Source organism: Myxine glutinosa, chromosome 10 (assembly GCF_964187855.1).
Source record: "Myxine glutinosa chromosome 10, kmMyxGlut1.1, whole genome shotgun sequence".
Classification (NCBI taxonomy): domain Eukaryota; kingdom Metazoa; phylum Chordata; class Myxini; order Myxiniformes; family Myxinidae; genus Myxine; species Myxine glutinosa.
In genome coordinates, this window is record NC_136270.1 from 18,131,140 (window position 1) to 18,155,275 (window position 24,136).

Sequence of the window (24,136 nt, forward strand, 5' to 3'; positions counted from 1 at the left end):
TTATGCTGGATGAAATTGTCTCCGAATTGAACATTAGCCATGGTTCAGCACACCACATCATTCACAACATGCTGGGGTTCCACAAGGTGGGTGCCGAGACAACTCACACCCACTCTGAAAGAATGGCGAGTGAACGCATGTGAAGAACTTCTGCGACGTTACGAAACAGAAGGGGACGCTTTCTTACAGCGCGTAGTGGCTGGGGATGAAAGCTGGGTCCACTACTTCCAGCCGAAAACGAAGAGGGCAAGCAACGAGTGGCGCCATTCAACTTCCCTGAAGCCATAAAAATTCCACACACAGCCTTCCACTGGAAAAGTGATACTGACGCTCTTCTGGGATAGCCGAGGCCCGCTTGTAGAGCATTACATGCCCAGAGGGACCACAGTCACTAGTGCATCACACTGCGATCTCCTTAAAAATCATCTGAAACCATCAATCAGATCAAAACGTCGTGGACTACTCACTACCGGTGTTTTGCTGCAGCATGACAATGCTCAGCCCCATAATGCCTGCGCTACAGCTGCAACAATTGAGGACCTGCATTTTGAGTGTCTTCCTCATCCACCCTACTCGCCAGACCTCACCCCTTCAGATTACCACATCTTTGGGCCACTTAAAGAGGCGCTTTGTGGAACCACTTTCCGATCCGACAAAGAGGTCCAAGAGGCGGTGCACGAATGGCGGCACAAGCAGCCAAAATATTTTTTTCTAGAGGAATCCAGTCCTTAGTAAAGCGCTGGAAAAAATGCATTGAACACAATGGAGATTATGTTGAAAAAGAACACAGTTGTTATACACGTACATGCAATAAACAACTTGTCAAAAATATTGTAAGGTTACTTATTGACGCCCCTCGTATATAGACCCCAAAAATATAAAATTTACAATATTTGCAAATTATATATTTACAATTGATAGATTTGGAGTATTTACAAAGTATTTCAAATATTTACATATTTACAGATCCATAAAAGTGTAATTAAAAATGAAATGCACGTTTGATGCTGAAATTGAGCAGAGTATGATTTGATTCTTATAAGTTTGAAAGTCTCACACAAATTGTCACGCAAGTCAATGATATCAATGTGCCAATGTTTTTATGGCGTAGGCCATAGGGCAAAGCCTTCTAGAACAGTGTTTGTCTGTCCATATGTATGTATGTATGTATGTATGTATGTATGTCCCCTCAAACATAAACCAATCAGAGCTAAGGATCTGGTCACATGACAAGGTGATGTGATTATGCCTGATGTCATTACCTGATGTGAATAATAATGAAAGTAAATAAATAATAATCGCACATAAATTAATTTATTAATCAATTGGCTAAAAGCATACCTAAACCAGCACTACTTCCTCCCAATGTGTAACTTTTTGAAAATTAATTAATTAGGTAATTCACCATTTAATTAAATAATTAATCGATTTATTCATTAATCAATAAATCAACTAGAACGCCACTCAGTAGAGCGCATACTCCCGCCGTGGGTCAAGTTGGAATAATACGTTTTGTTTGACAATAAAAATAATAAATGAAAAAGAAAGTAGGCCCTAACTGTCAGAGAATTTATTTTGATATATCTCGTAATTAGAGGAGAAAAACATCATTTAAGAATAAGAATAAAAGCTTTAATGCAGTAAAACAGAAAAAAAAATTCCCAAAAATAATTCCTGGATCCGAAAAAATAATCATTCCTGAGCTTCACCAAAAACTAATCAATTCTTCCTATTCCCATGCGCAATCATCCCACCAACTTTCATCCAAATCCGTTCAGAACTTTTCCAGATATCCTGTTCACAAACACACAAACACACGAACATACGAACACACATATGCACACACACACACACACACACACACACACACACACACACACACACACACACACGCACACACACGATCGAATGCATTACTCCAATACCCTTTACAGCCAAATTACTTGGTCACTGGCATATCCACATATCAGCTTCCTAGCTCAAAAGGTGCTTGAGATATTGCCCAGATGAGAAAGAAAATGAATGAGTACTTAATAAATCAATAATAGTTGAGTAATAAATCAATTAATTGATTAATAAAAAAATTTAAAAACACTCTTTTTGCCAAAGCACTTACTTGCTCACTATCGTGCCCACATTTCAGCTTCTTAGCTCAAAGGATGGCTGAGATATCGCCTGGACAAACAAACAAACACTCTCACCAGAAAGAAAATGAATAAGTACTTAATAAATCAATAATAATTGAGTAATTAATCAATTGATTGATTCATCCCAAAAAAATAATTTTAATACTCTTTTTGCCAAAGCACTTACTTGCTCACTATTGTGCCCAAATTTCAGCCTCTTAGCTCAAAGGATGGCTGAGATATCGCCCGGACAAACAAACAAACATACAAGAAGATGTCGTGCAGAGCACGATACTTGCAAAATCCACCCCTCCCAAAATAAAAAGTTGCCATGGATACATCAAATTGTCGATTTAATTAAGATTAAAATTGACAATCTTAATAAAAGCTCAGTTCAATCAAATTAAATTTGATGATTTTCTACATGAAAATTGATGATTTTGGAAGTTTGACCTTGAGTTGACCTTTGACCTTTTCACCTCAAAAATAGTTGGTTTCCCAATTCAGTGATGCACTATACAATTGCTGTTTAAACATTAAGTTCATAGGACGAAAATTATGATTTTTCAGATGAAAATTGATGATTTTAGAAGTTTAACCTTGAGTTGACCTTGGACCTTAAAAACAGTTGGTTTCCCAATTCAGTGAGGGATTGTGCAATTGATATTTAATTTTCAAGTCAATCGGATGAAAATTGATGATTTTGGAAGTTTGACTTGAGTTGACCTTTGATGTTTTTACCTCAAAAATAGTTGGTTTCCCAATTCAGTGATGCACTATACAATTGCTGTTTAATCCCCAAGTTAATAGGACGAAAATTTATGATTTTTCAGATGAAAATTTATGATTTGTGAAGTTTAACCTTGAGTTGACCTTGGACCTTAAAAATAGCTGGTTTCCCTATTTAGTGATTCAATATGCAAATGCTGTTCAATTTTCAAGTCAATCGGATGAAAAATGGCAATTTTAGAAAAATAGACCTTTGACCTCAAAATCAATGGGCTTCTTCCTTATGACCAACTCTACCATCTGGTGAAGATTCATGAAAATCGGTTTTAAATTGTGACCTGTAGGCAATTGACAGACAGACAAACAAACAGACAGACAGAATAACACACAAGACCAACCAATATACGTACTGGAAAAATCTTCGATTTTGCAAGTAACAAACAAACAGAGTGAAAACCGAGTGCTCCCTTTGAGCGTGCATCATCGTCGGGCTCCCTTCGGTGCCCAGCGATGACGTCATGTAGCGCCTGGAGATGGAATAGGAAAGGAGCGGTGTACAGAGGAAATAGTTTTGGGACCGAATGACTTAAATTAATGAGCTTAATGATAATGAATGACCTCTTATTGGTATTTATTGTCGTTTTGAGAACGAAGCAGGTGGAAACGAGACAATGCTTTTCAAGTAGCGTGAAAAAGGAAGAGTTTCACGAAAGATAAAGCTTAGTAAGAAGTGAGGAAGGAAGTCGGCCTGTCGAACACGTGGACGTGGCCAACAAGGAATGAGACGGACTTTCAAAGCATTGTTGTTTAAAATAAACCCCAAATGCACGAGGAAGGAATGAGAACAAGGATGGTAATTGGGACATACGATTGGAGTAAGCATGACAAATGGGTGTGCGAGACGGGCGGGGGGGGGGCGGGGGGGGGACTGGTAGTCCCAACTAGCCAAGGCAGACAAGATCAAAGTAACCAATCGGGATTGTAAAACGCATGGTAATGAGAACACGGAATACAAAAAACATTCAACACAAAGAAAACGGTATAACAATCTTAGTCAACAGAGACAGATCCGGAATGATTCACTTAACTTTGGAAGCAGGTGACTCGGAGAGGAGAAGAGAGGCTACCACTGGCAAAACCTGGAAAGCGATCGTTTTCTTCCCACCCTATCCTGCCATCCCAAATCATCATGTTGTCCATTCGACCCACCTTGAAATCCTCAGGCAGCAGAAGCTTGGCCGTACGCAGAAAGCTGAGCACATATCGAAACATTTCTCCATCGCGGTCGATGAAGTAGTGCTGCTTTAAACTGTCCAAGACAATGGGCTCTGTGCCATCAAACAAACGTCCAATCCTGAAGCACCAAAACGTTCATCAGGGAGTTAAAATCCTTCAACAAGGAGTCATCCTTAACTTGCACAGGTGGTTTATATAACACACTAAACATTGTCCATCGGAATATATACGGTGTCCACAAATTACTGTTCCAAATTCAAGGCATAATAAAAAAAATAACAAAATGGGATACAATGTTGTGTTTGGTGCATGTGAAAGAACAGTTCCCAAAGTTTTATTGACTTTCTTTTAGTTTCCAGGCATCTCATCTCAACTTTCAAGGACACTTGCATCACATTTACTGTAAATGGCATCATAACAAGAAAAAGCGCTGTGTATTGCCTGGTTTATGGAGACCTAATCGGCTACGCAGATTCAACGACGCTTCAGGATGATCTATGTAATGCAGCCACCATGGAGAAAAAGGATTCGTGAGTGAAACAGAAAGTTTATCGAGACTGGTACCATTCTGCAGAGGAAGGGGCAGGCCAGCCAAGCACAAGTGGTGAGCTTTCGAACACCTTCGTGAGTCATTCTCACACAGTTCCCATAAGTACCGATATTGATAAATGATGATCTGGGCAATATATCTTTAGGAAAAATTGTTTCACAAGTAGCAAACCGCATCGTCGTGTCCCATTTATTACTTGCAAAATCGAAGATTTTTCAACTATATTGGTCGGTTCCGTTTGTGGTTCTGTCTGTTTGTCTGTCTATTTGTCTGTCTGTTTGTCACCGGCCTACAGGTCACAATTCTAAACCGATCGTCACGAAATTTCACCACGTTGTACAAGTCGTCCCGATTGAGAAGCCTATTGATTTTGAGGTCAAATGTCAAAGGTCATCTGGAGGTCAAATTTCTAAAATCGCCATTTTAAATCCGATTGACTTGAAAATTGAATAGCATTTGTATACCAAGTCACTAAATTGGGAAACATACTATTTTTGAGGTCAAAAGGTCAAAGGTCAACTTAAGGTCAAATTTTAAAATTCATCAATTTTCATCTAAAAAGCCGTCAATTCTCAACCGATTGACTTGAAAATTGAACAGCATTTGCATATCGAGTCACTAAACTGGGAAACATACTATTTTTGAGGTCAAAAGGTCAACTCAAGGTCAAATTTTAAAAATCATCAATTTTCATCTAAAAAGCCGTCAATTCTCAACTGATTGACTTGAAAATTCAACAGCATTTGCATATCGTCACTAAATTGGGAAAGAAACTATTTTTAGGGCAAAGGGTCAAAGGTCAACTCAAGGTCAAACTTCCAAAATCATCACTTTTTATATGAAAAACCGTCAATTTTCATCCGATTGACTTGAAAATTGAACAGCATTTACACATTGAGTCACTAAATAGGGAAACCAACTATTTTTGAGGTCAAAAGGTCAAAGGTCAACTCAAGGTCAACCTTCCAAAATCATCATTTTTCATCTGAAAAATCATCACTTTTCTTCCTATTGACCCGAGTTTTGATCAAGATTGTCAATTTTAATCTTTATGAAATGGACAATTTGCTGTATCAATGGGATTTTTTTTCTTGGGGAGGGGGGGGGGGGTATTTTGCAAGTATCGTGCTCCGCATGGCGTCTTCTTGTTTATTTATTACTTGCAAAATCGAAGATTTTTCAAGTATATTGGTCGGTTGTGTTTGTGGTTCTGTCTGTCTGTTTGTTTGTCTATTTGTCTGTCTGTTTGTTTGTTTGTCACCGGCCTACAGGTCACAATTTTCAACCGATCTTCACCAAACTTCACCAAATGGTAGAGTTGGTCAAAAGCCAGAAGCCTATTGTTTTTGGGGTCAATAGGTCAAAAGGTCAACATAGGCCAAAGGTCACCAACTTTGCTAAATTTCTAAAATCCTCAATTTTCATCCGATTGACTTGAAATTTGAAGACCACTTGCATATCTGCTCACTGAATTCAACCACCAAGTACTTTTGAGGTCAGCATAGGCCAAATGGTCAACATAGGCCAAATTTCTAAAATCCTCAATTTTCATCCAATTGACTTGAAATTTGAAGAGGATTTGCATATCTGGTCACTGAATTCAACCACCAAGTATTCTTGAGGTCAACATAGGCCAAAAGGTCAACATCGGCCAAATTTCTAAAATCCTCAATTTTCATCCAATTGACTTGACATTTGAAGAGGACTTGCATATCTGGTCATTGAATTCAACCACAAATTATATTTTAGGTGAACATAGGCAAAAAGGTCAACATAGGCCAAAAGGTCAACATAGGCCAAATTTCTAAAATCCTCAATTTTCATCCAATTGACTTGAAATTTGAAGAAGACTTGCATATCTGGTCACTGAATTCAACCACAAATTATATTTTAGGTGAACATCGGCCAAAAGGTCAACATAGGCCAAAAGGTCAACATAGGCCAAATTTCTAAAATCCTCAATTTTCATCCAATTGACTTGAAATTTGAAGAGGACTTGCATATCTGATCACTGAATTCAACCACCAAATATTTTTAGGTCAACATAGGCCAAAATGTCAACATAGGCCAAATTTCTAAAATCCTCAATTTTCATCCGATTGACTTGAAAATTGAACAGCATTTGCATATCTGCTCACTGAATTCACCCACCAAGTATTTTTGAGGTCAACATAGGCCAAAAGGTCAACATGGGCCACATTTATAAAATCACCAATTTTCATTTGATTGACTTGAACTTCTTAGAGAATTTATATATATGGTCACTGAATTCAACCACCATCTATTTTTGAGGTCAACATAGGCCAAAAGGTCAACATAGGCCAAATTTTTAATATCCTTAATTTTCATCCGATTGACTTGAAAATTGAACAGCATTTGCACATCGAGTCACTAAATAGGGAAACTAACTAGTTTTGAGGTCAAAAAGTCAAAGGTCAACTCAAGGGCAACCTTCCAAAGTCGTCATTTTTCATCTGAAAAATCGTCAATTTTCATCCTGTTGACCCGAGTTTTGATCAAGATTGTAAATTTTAATCTTCATGAAATGGACAATTTGCTGTATCAATGGAAAACTTTGGGGGGTGGGGGGGCAGGGGGATTTTGCAAGTATCATGCTACGCATAACGTCTTCTTGTTTATTTATTTATTATTACAGTTTGAAGAGGATGGGGGATGGATCCGGGGGGTATTCTGATTAATGGATTGTTGACATCATTTGATCCTGCCTTTCTGATGTTTTCCCATGAAGCTGTCCTGACCAAAGTCCTGGTGATCGGTTCAGAGAACCATTGAACCAAATGGCATAAACACCCTTAACAATGTCAGTCAGATGCACAGGCTACTCAATTTTCAATATAATTAATAAATACAATAAATAAATAAATAATATAAATACTATTATTCACCAAGAAGGTTAACCTGTGGAAATTCCACGTATATAATTATAATAATTCCCTTTTAAGGCCATTTTCCCTGCTAAAGTGGGGGGTTAACCTTGCGGGTCCCATGACAATCATCATGTTTCCCTTTTTGAGGCAATGTTTTTATGGCCGGATGCACTTCCTGACACCAACCCTTTAGTCATCTCTTACAACATGCAGATATACGGTGTACCTATTCTAAACCGGGGCACACACTGGCAATACAACAACAACAACATGCATTTTAAGGCCATTTTCCCTGCTAGAGCGGGGGTTAGCCTTGCGGTCCCCATGACAATCTTCTCCATTTTGCCCTATTTTCTGCATCTCTCCTTGTTAACCCCCTTGCCCGCATTTCTTCTTCCACCATCTTTAGCCAAGTCTTTCTCAGTCTTCCCCGTCCTCTACTGCCTTCTACATTCATTGCCATCACTCTTCTCAACCAGTCACTTTCATCCTTCCTCAACACATGACCAAACCATCTCAAACTGTTTCTTTTCACAGCATCCATCACAGGCTCTATTCCCATCATCTTTCGCAATTCATCATTTGTCTTCCTCTCTCTCAATGACACTCCGCACATCCAAGGAACCATTCGCATTTCCACCCTTTCCAGCCTTCGTTGCTGCTCTACATTCATGACCCATGTCTCGCTCCCATAAATCATAACACTTCTCACACATGCAGCATACACCTTCCCCTTCAGCTTCAACAACACTCCCCTCCTCGTCAGCGCGACACTCCGTTCCCGAAACTTCTTCATGCACATCTCACTCTAGCAACCGTTGCCGAGTCTGATCCACCTTCTCCATTCAGCATGTCTCCGAGGTAGCAAAATGTTTTCACACCTTCCAGCTTCACGCCGTCTCCAAGATCCAACTCAACATTTCCTCCATCTGCAGCTCCCTCTGTGCACACCTTACATTTGAATGTAGCTGCCACACTGGTTAATGACCCTCTCAGACCACAACATTTTTGATGAACCCACTCAGCGCACATTGTACATTGAATGGAGTTCACTCTGACACCCTTCCTGCACACAGCACATGGCCACTTCCCAGTTCTTTCCACCTCACCACATGCTTTACCACTTGCCATCACCTTCGTCTTTCCTATATTCACCTTCAGACCTTTTGTCTCCATACATTCCTTCCACTTGGTCATCTTTTCCTTCAGTCCATCCACACTTTCCGCAATCAACACCAGATCATCTGCATACAACAACTCCCATGGTAAACCCTCCTTTACGTTCTGAGCCAGCACCTCCATCACAGCTACAAATAGTAGTGGACTTAGTACCGAACCCTGATGCACTCCCACCTTCACCTCAAACTCACCACTGTTCCCGTCCTTCGTCCTTACAGCTGTGCACGCTCTTTTGTACATTGCCATCACTACTCTGATCAACCATTCCTCCACTTCTAACTTCCTCAATGCCCATGTCAATACTTCACGTGGAACCCTATTGAATGCTTTCTCCAGATCAACAAACCCAAGAAACAACTTCTTCCTCTTCTCCATGTACTTCTCCTGCAACTGCCTCACAATAAAGAGCGCGTCTGTCGTTCCTCTTCCTGGCATATATCCAAACTGCATTTCGTCGATCTTCACCTTCTTCCTTATCCTCTTCTCCAACACCCTTTCCAATACCTTCATTCCATGCTCCAATAACTTTATCGCTCGGTACGAGCCACACTCCAGAGGGTCACCTTTCCCCTTGTATAGAGGGATGAGGGTACTCAGTTCCAAATCCACTGGAATGCGGCCTTCTTTCACCACCAGATTACAGATCTCTGTTATTCTCTTCACACCCCAACTTCCTGCTGCCTTCAACATATCTCCCACAACTCCCGTCGGCCCTCCCGCTTTTCTTCTCTTCAACTCTTCTACTTGCACACACTGGTAATGTAGTAATATTAATAACTAGCAGGAGTACCCGGCGTTGCCGGTGGGGGGGTGGGTGGTAGCCAGGAGAGGGAGGGGTGAGGAAGGGAGTGGAAGAGGGAGGGGAAGGAGAGGAGAGGGGAGAGGGAGGGGAAAGATATACTACATATGCATCTTTAGGGGGGGGGGGGGCAGCTTTGACAGGTCCCTCCGTTTTGGGGGAGGGGGGAAGGGAAGGAGGAAAAATGTACCCGTGTAAAGAGTGCTTCATAACCTCATTGTTGCCAAGGTAAAAAAGGAAATTGTAATACCGTCTGCCACCATCACCAGGTGGCGCTACACAGTACACATTTACATCGAGAATTTACACCCCTCCCCTGGCCCCTCAGACCCCCGCATGAGGCTGCGGCCACATAGCCTATGTTACCCCCCAGACAAAGTTGTATTTGTACCCAGAGTAAAGTATATAAGTGTTTAGAGCTGGAGTACCCGGCGTTGCTCAAGCAAAAAAGAAACATTAACATATTTGAAATGCAGACAAATGTAATGGAAAAGCAATTGCATCCAAATCAGAATCCATCACAAATGTCAAATCATCATTTTACCTTTTCGTTGAATATATGCTGCTGAATGTGCCATTCATCACGTTTCCGAGTTACGTATGATGACGTCAGGAAGAAGAAGAAGCCTTACAACAACAACTTCGACCGCTTCCAGAATTGTTTGATTATTTATGTTCAAATGTCTGGTAATTGTCTTGTATTAATTTATGTGAATGAATGATCGTTTTAAGGCCATTTTTCCCCGCTACAGCGGGGGTTAGCCTTGCGGGCCCCATGGCGATCATGGTTCCCTGTTTGAGGCAATGTTTTTATGGCCGGATGCCCTTCCTGACACCAACCCTTGGTCACACTCTTACGATGTGCAGGGATACGGTGTACCTACTCTAAACCGGGGTACACACCGGGATCATGTGTACTTGTAAATAACTGTCATTAATCAAAAAGGCTCCGGCACTATAAAGCGATTTTTTTAAATCCCCAAAAACTAACTCGCACAGTTCCCATAAATGTTTTCAATAAATGTTTTTTGTTTGTTTGTTTTTTGCCTAAAACACTCCTAGTCACTCACTGATGAAGCTCTGAAAGTTTGATAAAGATCTGTTTAGCCATCTCTGAGAAAAATGGCGCCACACACACACACACACACACACACACACACACACACACACACACACACACACACACACACACACACACACACACACACACACACACACACACACACACACACACACACACACACACACACACACACACAATTCTCTTATATAGAAGATAATGACCATGGCTGGTATCCCCAATATTATGCAAAGAATAGCTAAATATAATGGGATTTTTATTCTGTCTACTGTCGAGCTACGTGCTCCCAAAAATATGTTGCTTGATGAAATCACCCCCCCCCCCCTCCAAACCTAAGCCTGCCAATCCCCAACACCTCCCTCCACCCTAAACTCCCACTAACCCTAAGTCTGCAACTCCCCCTGCACCCCAACTGCCAGTTCCAAAGCCTACACCCCACCCAATCCCCCTGAGCAGCCCCAAGTCCTCAACTCATCCAGGCCAACCCCACCCTACCCATCCAAAGTCCTAAATCTGCCCCCTCCCCCCAAACCTAAACCCCCTCTCTCAACTCTGCCCCCTCTCTGCCCCCACCCCAGCCCTCTATCCTCCCCTCCCCGTTTCTTCCAGTGCTTCAAAGCAAGAAAGCATTCTTACGTCTTTAAATAGTATTTCTTCATTCACTCATTAAAATGGCGCAGGGTGTGAAGTGACAGTCGAAGCAATGTCCAATTCACAATCTCGTGAGATTCCGTTATGTCGTGATATGCGAGGAGGAATAGACAGACTGGCATGCGTAATATTATATAGATTGATCTATACATTGATATTGATATAGATTGATTGATTGATTAATATTATATAATATTGATCGGGTATTAAACATCCTCATTTTTTATCATGATGAAATCAGTGCGTGGGTGGGAGAGAGTAACTTTTACCAATTGAAATATCGACCAACTTGGAAGAAATAAAGTATCGATCCGCCAATTAGTACACGTCGGCCCATCTGATTCAAATGCAATTAGAGAGGACAGAGGGGACGTCTTTCCACAGCTGTCAGGACCGAGATCCATTTAAATCTCCCTTATCTCTCAGCTATTGGAATAAACCGATTTCCATTTCCCTTTCCAGCCTCCCCCCCCCCCCCCCCCCAAAACGGGTTTCCACCCCAAAAAATAACAAGAAAAAAGAAAGAAAAAAACGCTGCTTTGTGTGACATATAATTAATCAACCACATGATCATATATCAAGCGGGAGAGATGAATGGAGACAGAGAGAGGGAGGGGGAGGGAGACAGAGAGAGGGGGAGACAGAGAGGGAGGGAGACAGAGAGAGGGGGAGACAGAGAGGGAGGAGACAGAGAGAGGGGGAGACAGAGAGAGGGGGAGACAGAGAGAGGGGGAGACAGAGAGAGGGGAGACAGAGAGAGGGAGGGGGAGGGAGACAGAGAGAGGGAGAGGGAGGGGGAGGGAGACAGAGAGAGGGGCAGACAGAGAGAGGGGAGACAGAGAGAGGGGGAGACAGAGAGAGGGGGAGACAGAGAGGGAGGGAGACAGAGAGAGGGAGGGGGAGGGAGACAGAGAGAGGGGGAGACAGAGAGAGGGGGAGACAGAGAGAGGGGGAGACAGAGAGAGGGGGAGACAGAGAGAGGGGAGACAGAGAGAGGGGGAGACAGAGAGAGGGGGAAGGTGACAGAGAGAGGAGGAGACAGAGAGAGAAGGAGGGGAACAGAGAGAGGGAGGAAGACAGAGAAGAGGGGGAGAAAAAATCACATGATCAATGATCATATATCATGGGGGAGACAAAGATGAAGGGAGAAAGAGGAGAGGGGACAGAGAGAATCACGTGATCATATATCTGTGGGGGGGGGGGGGGGGGGGAGAAGGAGAGGAAAGGAGACAAAAGTGATGGAGGGAGGGAGACAGCGGAGAGGGAATCACATGATCATATATCATGCATGAGAGAATGAGTGAGTGATGAAGTAAGTGAAAGAGCAGGTGAGGAGGTGTCATGCCACTACCCTGGTATCCTCGGGCCTTGACCGACCTAGCTCCACCGAATTTGCATTTTATTTGGCGGGGAGGGATCTTCTTCAGGCTAATGCAGCTTCTCTTTTCGTGCACCCTCCCTTCATCACGTCTACAACACCGTGCCCCTCCCCCCTCTCCTCCTCTGTCTGTGAAGTATCAATTGAACCATTCTTAGTCACTTTGGGAATACAACTCAGGTTAGACAACTCAAAGGTAAGTGTGTCTGTCTCAAAATCTCAACCCCTCCCCTACATCCACACATTCTTCCACCCCCAAAAATTCCCACGCAATCCCTCTCCTCTCCCATCCTTACGTACTCCCTCTACCCCATCAATTTCATATGCCCCCCCCCCCCCCCAAGCACTCCCTCCCTTCCTTCTCCAATTATCATGTACACCCTTCAATCCCACCTAATCCCCTAAGTTTTCACGTGCTCTCTTACCACTCATATGCACCCCAGGCCTGTTGACGACACGACATGTTTACGGCAAGGACTTTGGAGGAAATAATCGGGTGAGGAAGGTGGGAGTGGAGGGAGGGGGGCAATCTTACATCTTGCTTTCCCGATGACAGCACCGATAGTTACTCCTCGAGTTAAGGTGAACCATGATGTCCAACTCTGTGCATCAGTTGGTAAAAGGTCTGATAATATAATTAGGGAATTATATTGGTTGTTGTGGAGTAGTTTGTATTTGCTATATTTTCAAAAAGGAACTATTATCACGATCTGGTTACCTGGTACTGTATTCCAAACAGCACCTGGAAATCAAAATTGCAGATCTAACCCCACTCCTACTCCACTGATTTCCACCCCCCCCCCCCTCGCCCCCCACAAGAATTCCTTGTGGAAAACACTTCATCACATCAACAAGGGATAGGTCCATTCACATGTACTCCCACATCCCTCGCCAATTCATAAATGCTCCCCCTCTCCCACCCATTCTCACCTGCAGACTCCCCCTTTGCCAATTATGATGAGCATAATTAGCACCAACACACACGTGTAGTTACTTCTTCTTTTTCCATCCATCTTCACTCCTCCTCTCCCTCCATACACATGTTCTGCCTCCATCCCTCAATAACCATGTGATCCCCAAACCCTCCATACCCATATGCTACCTCTGTCCTTCAAACCCCATGTGATCTGCCGTCCCTCAAGGCCCATATGATCCCTCTGTCCCTCAATATCCATGTGATCCCTCTATTCCTCAAAACCCATGGAATCCTCCGTCCCTCAAAACCTATGTGATCACTCTGTGCCTCAAGGCCCAAGGAAATCCTCCATCCCTCAATACCCATGTGATCCCTCTGTCCCTCAAGGCCAAAGGAAATCCTCCATTCCTCAATACCCATGTGATCCCTCTGTCCCTCAAGGCCCAAGGAAATCCTCCGCCCCTCAATACCCATGTGATCCCTCTGTCCCTCCATATCCATGTGATCCTCCCATCCCTCAATGCCCATGTGATCCCTCTGTCCCTTAATTCCAATGTGATCGATCTGTCCCTCAAAACCCATGTGATCCACCGTTCCTCAATACCCATGTGATCCACCGCTCCTCAATACCCATGTGATCCCCCCGTCCCTCAATACCATGTGATCCCTCCATCCCTCAATAGCCATGTGATCCTTCATCCCTCAATACTCGTGATCCTCTGTCCCTCAAAACCCATGTAATACTGTCCCTCAATACCCATGTTATTCCTCCGTCCCTCAATACCCATGTGATCCCTCCATCCCTCAATAGCCATGTGATCCCTCCATCCCTCAATAGCCATGTGATCCCTCCATCCCTCAATAACCATGTGATCCCTCTGTCCCTCAATACCCATGTTATTCCTCCATCCCTCAATACCCATGTGATCCCTCCGTTCCTCAATACCCATGTGATTCCCCCGTCCCTCAACACCCATGTTATTCCTCTGTCCCTCAATACCCATGTGACTCCTCCATTCCTCAATAGCCATGTGATCCTCCGTCCCTCAACAGCCATGTGATACCTCCATTCCTCAATAGCCATGTGATCCTCCGTCCCTCAACAGCCATGTGATACCTCCATTCCTCAATAGCCATGTGATCCTCCGTTCCTCAACAGCCATGTGATACCTCCATTCCTCAATAGCCATGTGATCCTCCATCCCTCAATACCCATGTGATCCCTCTGTCCCTCAGTAACCATGTGATTCCTCCGTCCCTCAATAGCCATGTGAACTCTCTGTCTCCCAATAGCCATGTGATCACTCTGTCCCTCAATACCCATGTGATGCCTCCGTCTCTCAATACTCATGTGATCTCTCTGTCACTCAATACCCATGTTATTTTCTTCCCTCACTATCATTGCACCGTTTCCTTTATACTATTTTATTTTTGAATCAATATTAGGGATACAATCATGAGGTGATTTTGCTGATGGTATTACCTGGAATCAGGGTACTTGGTCAGCGTAGCAAGACTGCTCGTGTACATGTGACCTCCGACGTCGATGTGCACGGGTGCGTTGGATTTGGTGAGCTGCGCTGGAGCCGGGATGCCCTGTGACCCCAGAGGGGACACGGGGGAGCGCGGCAAAGACGGGCGAGACATGGCCGCTGCTCGCACCTGTGTATGCCAAGAACAGGTTAGACAAAATAGGCACATATACCAGAAGATTGATGAAGGAGTCATTCGTAGTGGTTTTGTGACGTGCCCATTACTCAGGACGTGTAAGCATACGCAGCATGGTGTATTCATCTATAATAATAATAAAAGGCAGTGTCCATCCGTCCTTCCATCTGTCTCCTCCATAACTCCAAAACCATTAAACCTAGCAGCCCCAAACTTTGCATGCACACACCCTTTTTTCCCCTTTTTTTTTAATACAAGATCGAGGCTCGTGAAAGAGCTAACATTAATTACACAAAAAGTCAAACCGACACATAAAACACAAAATAAGGGGAGCGGTAGACAAGATGGGGAGAGAGGGGGAAGGACACAAACACAACATTTGAGAGCAGGGACATCGAGAGAACTGTGGGAGGGAGAGGGCTTGGGGGGAGGTGGAAGAGGTATAAAACATATGGACACTGCAAGGGCTTCCACGAAAGAACTAGGAATTTCAAAAAGGTTTATCTGGGGTGAATTAACAGGGGTAGAAAAGATCAAGGTTTTGGATGGGGAAAGATAAGAGATGGTGGTGAACAGCTGTTTTAAAGACCTGGAGGGAGGAGTGGGATTGAAGGGAGTGGGGGAGTTTGTTCCAGAGGTGGGAGAAAAGGGGAATGAAAGAGCGAAGGTGAGCAGAGAGCCTAGATTTTGGCAGTTTAACCATAAGAGGGTTGCTGGCAGATCTTGTGCGACCTGTAGGAATATTTGGGGGACAGAGCACAGAAAGAGCTGGGGGAGCAAGGCCAGAGAGGAGTCGGTAGAAGACAAAAAGACCACCACCCTGCCTGCGGTGAGTGAGTGAAAGGCCCTCGGAGTTAGCTTCATCGGGGGGGATTCCAATGATTCTGAAAGCTTTGGTTTCAACAGCGTGAAGCCGAGCTAGGTGTGAGGCAGGAACACCGGCCCAGAGGGGGAAACAGTATTCCATTGAGCTGCGGATGAAATCTTTGTATGTGGTGAGGAGCTCAGGTGTGCCAAGGAAGGACTTCGCACGACGGAAGATGCCCAGTCGGCGACTGGCTTTGGCGGCCAGCTTGGAAATGTGATTTTCCCAAGAAAGATCAGGGCAGATAATGAGACCCAAAAGCTTGAGCGACAGAACTTCTTGGAGAGGATTGTTGAGAAAGTAGATGGGATGGTTTTCCAGTCGGTCTTTTCAGAGAGACATAGTAAGAGTGTGAGATTTGTCAGGATTGAAAGACATGTTCCACTTGTTTGACCAGTCTGTGATTTTGTCCAGGTCTTCAGAAAGTGAGGAGGCTGCAGACTGCCGATCTGAGGGATGAGGAATGGAGCGGCAGAGAGTGGAGTCATCAGCAAAGAGATCGAGAGGATTTTCCAGAGAGTCGGAGAGATCATTGATGAAGACCAGAAATAGCACAGGGCCCAGAACACTACCTTGGCGAACTCCAGCCAGAACAGGAAGGGGAGATGAGGGAAATCCATTCAGGGCCACACGTTGACTACGACCAGAGAGGAGGTCCGCAAGCCATGCGTGGACATTTCCATGGATACCATAGGAGGAGAGTTTGGTGAGCAGAGCTGGGTGCCAGACCATATCGAAGGCACGTGATATGTCAAGGGAGACAGCTCTGATTTCCTGTTTGGCATTTGAGTACCTCCATCCATTGTTGAGACAGCAGAAGCAACATGTCCAGAGTAGAATGACCTGGTCTGAATCCAAATTGATGATCGGAGATCAAGCCATTGGAGAAAGAGGAAGGATTTGATATCCGAAGCAATGATGGATTCCATGACTTTGCTGATAATTGGGAGCAGGCTGATTAGTCTGCAGTTGCAAAGATCTGTTTTTGCACCTTTTTTGTGAAAAGCGGTAATGTTTGCTGATTTCCAAGATGCTGGCAGATTACCTTGAGCAAAAGAGAAGGTGAAAAGAACAGAGAGAGGGTGAGATAGAGCGGCAGAGCAGGATTTTAGGACCCGTGGGCTGATGCCGTCTGGTCCAGTTGCAGAATCAGAGTCGAGGTTTGACAAAAACTTCTCCACCTTGTCAGGAGAGAAGGACAAAGAGTCCAGGAGTAGTTGGGTTCGACTGGGTAAGGTAGGAACAGAGAGAGATGGGTTTGGGACACAAGATTTTGAGGCAAACACAGAGTTGGGGCATTCGGCTTTGTCACGTGCAGTGTCAACTGTGTAGCCATTTGAGGTAAGGGAGGGGATGGAGGGGGAACAAACACCAGAAACGGATTTGACTAGACGCCACCAGGATTTGGGGGAAGGAGACAGGTTTGAGAGTTCATTCTTGAGTGTGGAGAGATAGTGCTTCCTGGCTCTCCTGAGGGTAGACACACACTTGTTCCGAGCTTGGTGGAAGGAACTGAGATTGCCTTCAGTTGGAATTGCCTTCCAAGAGGCAAAGGCAAGTTGTTTCAGGGCAACTGCCTCACCACAAGATTCAGTGTACCATGGACGGGAGGAAGGGTCAGACAACCGAAGATGAGATGGTATAAATCTGTGCATGAGAGAGAGCAGTTTGCTTTGGAAAAATTCCCAGGAAGAATTGATGTCAGAGGCAGTAGAGATGGGAGACCAGTCCAGATGATTGATGGCTGCTTGCAGACCGTGCCAGTCAGGCTGAGTAAAATGCCAGACTCGTCGGCGCTGAGGAGGCTCTCTGAGAATGGCCAGAGAGATGTCCACTTTAACAAGCACATGATCAGAAGAACCGATTGGAGCAGAAGAAGAGCAGCAGACATTTGCAGGAAAGTTTGTCATAACCAAGTCTAGAAGAGAAGATACTCCATTGGCTGAGATCCGGGTCGGGAAATTGACAAATTGTGTCAGTCCCAATGAGTCGCAGAAGTCCTTTGCTGAGGTGCCATGGCTGGTGAGAGAGGAACCCACACCCAGCCAGCTGGCATGATGACAGTTGAAGTCACCACATATGAGGAAGAGAGAGTTTGGATGAGTTGATAGAAGTTGGTCCATGTTGTCAGACAGCGAAATGTAAATGGAGATGTAAATGTAAATGAGATGAGAGGGGGAGCAAATGTAAATGAGAGGGGGAGTCATCACTGGTTGGAGGACGGGACAAAACACATATGAACAAAAGGTGGGAGCGGAGAGGAAGCCGTAGCCAGAGGTACTCCTGGGGGTGGGGTGGGGAGAGGGCAGTGCAAGGAGAGTGAGGAAGACGAGTTTTTGATAAAGATAGCCACCCAGCCACCAGGACGAGGCTCAGGTCTATCATACCGGAGGAGGGAGTAACCAGGAAGAGACATTAAGGAATTAGAGACATCTTGAAGGAGGAAAGTCTCTGTTAAGCAGATCAAGTCTGGATTGTCAGAAGCAACCTGTATGGAGAGATCAGTCAGGTTTGAGCGAAGGCCCCGGATGTTTGAGGTCCATACCGTTAATGAAGAGAGAGGGGGAGCATCGGGTACAGGACAGGGGAGTGGAGGAGTAGGGTAAGATGAAGGATGAGAGGGGGAGGTAGGGAGAGCAGTTGTTAGTGTGTCAGCGATTGCAGAAGAGTTCCAAGAAAGGGAAGGATGAGGAGGATGAAAGGTTTGAAGGTGAAGGGATGAGGCACAGTGAGGGGTTGTTTGAGGGGGGGCAGAGGAAAGAAGAAGGTTGGGGGGGTGGAGGTATGAGATAGAAGGGAGACGAAGTGGGGAGGAGGCAGCTTTGAGGAGGAGGGGAGAGGAGGGAGAATTGGAGAGGAATGGTATGGGGGGAGATTTGAATGGGAGGGGTTGGGGGGGAGTTTTGAAGGGGAGGAGTGAGGGGGGAGTTTAGGAGGGGAAGGGCAAGGGGGGAGTTCAGGAGTGGAAGGGCAAGGGGGGAGTTCAGGAGTGGAGGGGTAGGGGGGGAGTTTAAGAGTGGCGGGGCAAGGGGGGAGTTTAGGAGTGTAGGTGCAAGGGGAGGGATTTGGATGGGAGGGGCAAGAGGGGAGTTTAGAAAGTGGATGATTAATGAAAGACGAACATTGAAAACAAATTGGGTTTGTTGTGATTTTCAAGTTCGCAATCCGGTTCAGAATGATGGAGGAGGGATGGAATGAATGTGAATTTAGACCATGTAGTGAGGGCGACGTATAAGATATTGAATTTCTTTTTTTTGAGGTGGAATGAGTTGGAGAGGAAATTGAGAAAAGCCTTTTAAATAGGAAGAAAAACAGCGTGTTGTAAAATACCACTGAGTAAAACACTGAGGGGGAAAGGTTATACATATTTAAATAATATTTAAACAGAACCGTGAACAATCTTATGTGCACAAAAATACCAACGGGGGGAGAGCCGAGAGGGACCACCACGAGTCACGTGAAGGGCAAACGGTGGATGGCAAGGAGTTAATGGGGGCGGGGCGAACAGCACACCTGGACAGAAAATACAGGATGAGTCAACAGTACACGTGGAGAAAGGAAAATAAATGTTTTTGGTTTTTTTTTTGTTTGTTTGGTTTTTGGGGGTGGGGGGGGGGGGGAGGTGGGGATTTAGAACGTTAGACAGAGTATTATGTTCGGGGTAGAAGGGAAAAAAACTAAGAGCAAAGCAAAACACGATTAAGATAACAAACACCGACGGGGGTACAACTACAAGGCCGCACACGAGGAGCAGAACACGATTAAATAATTACAAGTTACAGGAAATTCAAACCAAAAGTAACTATAATCAAAACAATAACGCATGGACGATAAAATAACGAGTTGAAATTTGACAATCTATCTGGGGAAATGGGGGAGAAACACGTGGTCGAAGAACGAACGAACGAACGAACGAATAAGAATGAATAAACGAATGAGAACAGAGAAGGAAATGTTTTTTTTTTGGATTTTTTTGAGTTGTGATTTACACAAGAAAGAGGGCTATGGGGTGAAAAGATTGGGAAAACAGAGAACGAAAGTTATTGGATCACAAAAACACGGACCGCTGAGAGAAAAACAAAGCCTCAAGGTTGTACAGTGTTCACTGTACAACTACAAGGCCTCAAAACACGACCCGAATTAACACGATTATCAATACAGGTATGAAAGATTTGCACCGAAAATCTTCGTCGGGAGACAATATATACACCATAAAATAAATAGTTATAACGAAAATACAAATGGGAACAATTACTTAACTTCGATTTCGATGGATAGCATGGAGAGCTGAGAATAAACGAACCCTCGCCAGCAAGACCATAGTAAGAGTGTGAGATTTGTCAGGATTGAAAGACATGTTCCACTTGTTTGACCAGTCTGTGATTTTGTCCAGGTCTTCAGAGAGTGAGGAGGGTTTATTGTGATTTTCAAGTTAGCGATCCGTTTAAGAACGATAGAGGAGGGGTGGAATGACTGAGTTTAGAGCATGTAGTGAGGAAGAATTATAAGAGATTGAATTTTTTTTTGAAGTGGAATGAGTTGGAGAGGGAATTGAAAGGAGCCTTTTAAGCAGGAGCTTAAAAGAGTCCAGGAGCAGCTGGGTATGACTGGGTATGGTGGGTAGAGAGAGGGATGGGTTTGGGACACAAGATTTAGAGGCAAACACAGATTTGAGGCATTCAGCTTTTTCACGTGCGGAGTCAGCTGTGTAGCCGTTTGAGGTAAGGGAGGGGATGGAGGGGGAACAAACACCAGAAACAGATTTGACCAGACGCCACCAGGATTTGTAAGAGGGAGACAGATAAGAGAGTTCGGTCTTGAGAACGGAGAGATATTGTTTCCTGGCTCTCCTGAGGGTGGACACACACTTCTTTCGGGCTTTGTGAAAGGAAATGAGATTTCCTTCCGTTGGATTTGCTTTCCAGGAGACGAAGGCAAGTTGTTTCTGGGCAACAGCCTCACCACAAGATTCTGTGTACCATGGACGGGAGGAAGGGTATGACAACTGAAGACGAGATGGGATAAATCTGTGCATGAGAGAGAGCAATTTACTTTGGAAGAATTCCCAGGATGAGTTGATGTCAGAGGTGGTAGGGATGAGTGGTGCTGCTGACGTGACTTTAAAGAATTTCAGGGATGTCCACTTTAACGCTGAGCAGGCTCCCTGAGAATGGTCAGAGAGATGTCCACTTTAACCAGTCCAGATGATTGGTGGCTGCTTGAAGACCGTGCCAGTTGGCCTGAGTGAAATGCCAGACTCGTCGACGCTGAGCAGGCTCCCTGAGAATGGTCAGAGAGATGTCCACTTTAACAAGCACATGATCAGATGAGCCGATTGGAGCAGAAGAGCAGCAGACATTTTCAGGGAAGTTAGTCATAACCAAACCCTTCTTCCCTTCCGAAGTCATAACCCTTCTTCTCTCCTGTCTCATTTCTCTCTCTCACCTCCACCCTCCCTCCTCTCTTCCCTCCCCCTCCCCTCACCCTTTCACCCCTCCTCTTCCCCTTTGCCCTCCTCCCATACCCCTTTCCTGCCCTCTCCTCCCCCTTTCCCTCGTCCTCTCCTCACCCCTTTCCTCCCTCCCCCTTCCTTCCCTTCCCATCTACATCCCCCAACCCTTCCCTCTCTCTCCTCCCCCTCCCCTTCCGCTCCTCCTCCCTCCTCTCCTCCCCAGCTCCCTCTCCTTCCGCTTCATTCATATTCCCGTCAGGAAGCGACTCATTGTTACTCGGCAACGCAGGGTACTTTTGCTAGTTACCTCCACCACCAAAGGTGTTTACGTCAATCCACCAAAAGTGGTTAAGTTTAATTGATCAGTTTAAATCCAGCTCGTAGAATTTTTAAGTGATTCTTCACCATTGAATGATATGACCAACCAGGCGGAGGTCATATGCTCTCTACTGAGTGCCCTTCTAGTTACCTCCGCCACCAAAGGTGGATGGAGGTTATGTTTTCACCCCTGTCTGCCCGTTTGTTTGTTTGTGAACAAAGTATCTCAAGAAGTTGTGGACGGATTCGGACGAAATTTGGCAGAGTTGTAGCGCATGTGACAAGGACGAAATGATTAGATTTTGGTAACGATCCGGATTCGGATCCGGCTACTATAATCTTTCAAGTGATTCTTCACCATTGGGACATCGGGCCAAAAACGATACACAGCAGGATATCTCAAAAAGTTGTGGATGGATTTGGACGAAACTTGGTGGATTGGTTGGGTGTCTGACAAGGAAGAATCGATTCAATTTTGGTGAAGATCTGAATATGGATTCGGATATGAGAATTATTTAATTATTGAAGTGATTGTTCACCATTGGGAGATTGGAACAAAAACGATACAAAGCAAGATATCTCAAAAAGTTGAGGATGGATTTGGACGAAACTTGGTGGACAGGTTGGGTGTCTGACAAGGACAAATATATTCCATTTTGGTGAAGATCTGAATGTGGATTCGGATATGACAATTATTTAATTTTTGAAGTGATCTTTCACCAGAGTGATATGGCCAACCAGGTGGAGGTACAGTATGCTGTCTAATAAGTGCCGTTCTAGTTATCTATCTATAATTCCAGTAATCTCTGTCTGTACGTTTGTACGTCTGTTTGTCTGTGACCGCTGTTTCTCGACAACCACGGGTCCGATATACTTTTAACTTGCCAGGTATATTGCTGGGGACCCGAGGATGTGCCTTTTCAAGGTTTCATATTAATCGGACAATTACTTACCGAGCTATGTCCAAAAAACGATTCAACCAATCAGAGAGCAGCGAACGATCGCGTGTGCCGAACGTGGCGGGCACACTCTGCTTCGGATGGCACATTTGAGAGCGTATTCATTTATTTCACGTTTGCAAACTATGTTGGCGTTAAACTATGTTTTAAAACGAATTTGCGATTCGAATTTGCGAATTTGCGATTCATTCGCTTTCCTGCGCGTTTGTGCACGCGATGGCGATTTCTTTACCAAACTCCGGAAGCCGTTCGCTTTGGACCGAACCATTGCATGTAAATAGAGGGGGGGGATTGTCACCGTACTCGCAAGCCGTTCGCTTTGGACCAAACCATTTCATGTAAATAGAGGGGGGGGATATAATTTTAGATATAGATATAGTACGGGCAATGCCCTAGTTAATATAACTGTGGTTGGGTATCCCTCAAAACCTATGTGATGTGCCATCCCTCAAGGCCCATGTGATACCTCTGTCCCTCAATACCTCGATGTGCACCCTCTCACTCACCTCAACTCGAAGTGGTATTTTGAAAATCATTCTTCTGTGTACAAGATCGAGACTCATGGAAGAACAAGGTGACACATTTTGGGGGTAAACGGGCGTTGGAGAATAAGTCACGGATGGGAAATCAAAGGGACACGAGCCGAGTGAGATGACACGAACGTTCAAAATATTCCCAGAACGGGAAACTCACACAAAGTCTGGGAAGCACCATCCCATCCATCATCATACTTTGGTGTTCCAGTTTATTTAATAATCTATTAATTTAGAACAACTTTTCACTCCAACGACACTTGGGTATGGAAAAACAAGAGGTTCACGTGTTCAGCATCATCTCCGGAGAACTTTTTTAACACTTCTCGCACTTTATCATTTGGGGTAAACGTTAGGGTAGTAGTAAAGGGTTTGGGTAGTGGTCAAATGTTTGGGTAGGGGTTAAGGATTGGGGGTAGTGGGGGATTGGGTAGTGGAGGTTTGGGTAGTGTGGGTTTAGGTAGTGTGGGTTTAGGTAGTGGAGGTTTAGGTAGTGGAGGTTTAGGTATTAGCGGTTTGGGTAGTGGATGTTTGGGTAGTGGGGGGTTAGGTATTGGAGGTTTAGGTAGTAGCGGTTTGGGTAGTGGAGGTTTGGGTAGTGGAGGTTTAGGTAGTGTGGGTTTAGGTAGTGGAGGTTTAGGTAGTAGCGGTTTGGGTAGTGGGGGTTTGGGTAGTAGAGGTTTGGGTCGTAGCGGTTTGGGTAGTGGTTTAGGGTTCAGGGTTGTTTAATTCCACAAATTACACATTCGGACATCCCAGCTCGAATCACCTTCGGTCAACAGTTACGCCTGGCCAACTGGTTCGTGAA

At 44.6% G+C, this 24,136-nt stretch overlaps 1 protein-coding gene across 2 annotated transcripts in view; it reads right to left on the reverse strand.

The window, feature by feature from the left end:
- Positions 1-24,136, reverse strand: part of KCTD1 (potassium channel tetramerization domain containing 1) — a 96,722-nt gene that overhangs the window by 35,208 nt on the left and 37,378 nt on the right. For both annotated transcript variants that reach the window (XM_078785392.1, XM_078785391.1), the window contains exons 2-3: positions 15,017-15,195; positions 4,065-4,209 (exon numbers count right to left, since the gene is read on the reverse strand). In XM_078785392.1, the coding sequence (XP_078641518.1) occupies positions 4,065-4,209; positions 15,017-15,180 (309 nt within the window). In that variant the 5' untranslated portion in view covers positions 15,181-15,195. The remainder of the gene's footprint in view (positions 1-4,064; positions 4,210-15,016; positions 15,196-24,136) is intronic.